The 3,345-nt window shown below is 36.5% G+C and overlaps 2 protein-coding genes across 2 annotated transcripts; both read left to right on the top strand.

The window, feature by feature from the left end:
- Nucleotides 1-1,010: 1,010 nt before the first annotated feature.
- On the top strand, nucleotides 1,011-1,607 carry LOC125851463 (uncharacterized). Its single transcript, XM_049531251.1, has one exon. It carries the CDS (start codon nucleotides 1,011-1,013, stop codon nucleotides 1,605-1,607), a length of 597 nt encoding a protein of 198 aa, XP_049387208.1.
- A 131-nt stretch (nucleotides 1,608-1,738) lies between these two features.
- On the top strand, nucleotides 1,739-2,587 carry LOC125851467 (uncharacterized). Its single transcript, XM_049531255.1, has one exon. The coding sequence runs from the start codon at nucleotides 1,739-1,741 to the stop codon at nucleotides 2,585-2,587; it is 849 nt and encodes a 282-aa protein (XP_049387212.1).
- The last annotated feature ends 758 nt before the right edge of the window (nucleotides 2,588-3,345 follow it).

The raw sequence follows: 3,345 nt of genomic DNA, 5'->3' as shown, positions 1-3,345 counted from the left end.
AAAATTTGAACTCATTATCAAATGAATTTCTTTTTTTTTTTACCTTTTAAGTCGATGTCTATACACCAATTAACACTCTTATTCTAACTAAACAAACATTTTTTTTTAAATTTTAGGCTTAAATGTTTTTGTCAAGGCCCATACATCACTTTATACTCTGTAACTCTCTGAGTACAGATTCTGTAAGTAGTTTAATTACAATTCCTGAATGTTTGCTGTTATAGTTCAACTTTCTGGTGATCCAAGGATAAGAAAAATAAATTGCATACTAAATTTGTTAGTGCATCAACTGGGCGTTTCGTTTTATATTACAAAAGTAGTATCATTTTGAATTCANAATTAACTAACGAGCTTCTTAATTTCAACGAAATAAAACAATAAACTCAATTATAAACTAATTCATTCAAAAATGTAAACTATTATATAACTAAACTAGTTAACCAAATATTTAAGTAAAACTAAATATTTTTGGGACGATTTTTGAATGATCATAAAATATACTAATTATATACATAATTATGTAAAACAAATATATTATCTAAAAAAAATTATAAAAGTGACAAGACTAGTTAAAATAACCTTATATATATGTGTGTGTGTGTGTGTGTGTGTGTGTATTTAATTTTATGAAACTAATTATTTTAAATCGTTTGAAGATTATGGAGCTCAAAAATTAATTACTATCGGGGAGGGTCAAAATTGGGTGTCAACAATATGTCACTCGAACTGCAATGAAAGCTCAAGCTCTGGCAGACCACTTGGCAGAGAATCCAGTCGATGGCGACTACGAACCACTGGATACATATTTTCCAGATGAAGAGATTAACTCAATTGAAGAAGGAGATCCAGATGAAAACTAGGCCTGACAATTATACTTTGATGGAGCAATCAACAAAAAAGGCACAGGGATTGGGGCAATTCTCATATCGCCCATAGGACATCATAACCCTACAACAGCTCGACTTCGTTTCTTCTATACAAATAACACAACAAAGTATGAAGCTTGCATTATGGGTCTGAATATGACAATAGATTTGGGTGTGCAAGAATTGATTGTGTTGGGAGATTCTGATTTGCTCATTAGGCAAGCTCAAGGTGAATGGAAAACTCGAGACCTCAAGCTTCTTCCCTACAAACAATGTGTGGAAGATCTTAGCAAAAGGTTTAGGTCCATCGAGTTTAGATACATCCCCATAATATATAATGAATTGGCAGATACCTTGGCTACTTTGGCCTCAATGCTTCCATATCCTGGAAACACTTGTATTACTCCCTTGGAGATTCAACTTCGGGACCAACATGGTTATTGTAACACTTTGGAAGTAGAATCAGATTGTGAGCCGTGGTACCTACACATCAAGAATTTCTTGCAAACAGGGAAATGTCCCGAACATGCCAATGGAGACCAAAAAAGAACTATTAGACATTTGACTAGTGGGTTCTTTTTGGGCGGGGAAATTTTATATAAACGCACCCCGGATCTGAACTTATTGAGATGTGTGGATGTTGAAAATGCCGAGAAGATCATGAATGGTATATATGCTGGGGTATGTGGATCACACATGAATGGATATGTCCTTGTGAAAAAGATACTCCGAGCAGGATAATACTGGCTTACCATGGAGCGGGATTGCTTTCGCTTTGTGAAAAAATGTCATCAATGTCAAATTCATGGTGATCTCATTCATTCACCTCCTTCAGAGTTGCACCCCATGGCCGCTCCTTGGCCCTTTGTTGCATGGGGAATGGATGTTATCGGACCAAGCCAAAAGCTTCTAATGGACATCGATTTATTTTGATCGCAATTGATTACTTTACTAAATGGGTAGAGACAATCACTTTCAAGACAGCCACTAAGAAGGCGGTCGTGGATTTTGTCCATTCAAACATCATTTGTCGTTTTGGTATCCCAAGAACTATCATCACGGATAATGCTGCAAACCTTAATAGCAATTTGATTAAGGAGTTATGTGAGCAATTCAAAATTGTGCATCACAATTCTACTCCATACCGACCAAAGGCCAACGGAGCTGTGGAGGCAGCCAACAAGAATATCAAGAAGATTCTCTGGAAAATGGTTCAAGGCACTAGACAATGGCATGAGAAGCTGCCTTTTGCACTTTTAGGATATCGCACAACAGTGCGCACCTCGATTGGAGCAACTCCTTATTTGCTGGTGTATGGGATTGAGGTTGTGATACCAGCGGAAGTTGAAATTCCATCTCTTCGAATTATTGTCGAGGTTGAAATTGAAGATACTGAATGGGTCAAAACTCGACTAAAGCAGCTCACATTAATAGATGAGAAGCGATTGACGGCCGTCTGTTTTGGCCAGCTTTATCAGCAAAGGATGACTCGTGCATATAACAAAAAGGTGCACCCAAGACATTTTGAAGTAGGTCAACTGGTTTTAAAGCGCATTCTCCCACACCAAGAAGAGGCCAAGGGAAAGTTTGCCCCAAATTGGCAAGGTCCATATCTTATCAAGGAAGTGTTGTCCAAAGGAGCCTTACACCTTACTAATGTGGAGGGAAAAATCACAAGCATAATTGTTAATGCGGATGCAATCAAAAGATACTACATCTAATGCGTTCTAAGATACTGTGACAAGTTTGTGGCTGAGAGAACAAAGGCATCTCTTAAAAAAAAAAAAACTTCTCTTTGAAATTTTGAACTGCGTTTGACCTGATTCTGAATGGATACGTAGGCAACCCTTTGGGGTTCGGTCATACAAAAAAAAAAATCAACATTCCAGTATCTATAGAAAATTGGGGCATTTTTTTTTTCTTTTTTGATAGAATAGAGTCAAATTGATTTTGTTTTTGATTTTATTCTAGCAATCAACATTTTGATCAACTCTGAAAACGATAAATTCGATGTGTCTTGCACGGACAATTGATCATCAAGGACAACTTTGTCGGAAAAAAAAGAAAAGAGAAAGTCTTATCGGTGAAAACCTTTACAGGCACCATAAGACGACAATAGAGAAAATCTTATCGGTGAAAACCCTTGCGAGGCACCTTAAGATAAAAGACGAGAACATCATGAAAATGACTAGTTGGGAGAAATCTGCAAAGAACACCATTTCTCGATACCTCTACATGAAGAATACATAGATCAGTTATAAATTGATAATGGTACATATTTTGAGAATTAGACAACTCAAGCGGATCTGGGGTCAAGTCCAAAGTGCATGTCATTGTTCTCTCAAAGTCGACATATGCCTCCAGATAAGTTCTCTTTCTCATTTTTCTTCAAAAGGAATGCCCTTCCTTAAGTTTATAGTCTTTCTTGATCTAATTTTTTTTCACACTCTTAAATCTGATATTTCGCTAGTCTTTTCTG

Source organism: Solanum stenotomum, unplaced genomic scaffold (genome assembly GCF_019186545.1).
Source record: "Solanum stenotomum isolate F172 unplaced genomic scaffold, ASM1918654v1 scaffold26054, whole genome shotgun sequence".
NCBI classification, from domain to species: domain Eukaryota; kingdom Viridiplantae; phylum Streptophyta; class Magnoliopsida; order Solanales; family Solanaceae; genus Solanum; species Solanum stenotomum.
Note: the sequence above shows the minus strand (reverse complement) of the source record. Positions and strands in the feature narration are given on the sequence as shown.

What these genes read in the sequence shown, in the direction of transcription:
- LOC125851463 (XM_049531251.1), top strand. Translation starts at nt 1,011, where the DNA reads ATGGGTCTGAATATGACAATAGATTTGGGTGTGCAAGAATTGATTGTG.
- LOC125851467 (XM_049531255.1), top strand. Translation starts at nt 1,739, where the DNA reads ATGGGGAATGGATGTTATCGGACCAAGCCAAAAGCTTCTAATGGACAT.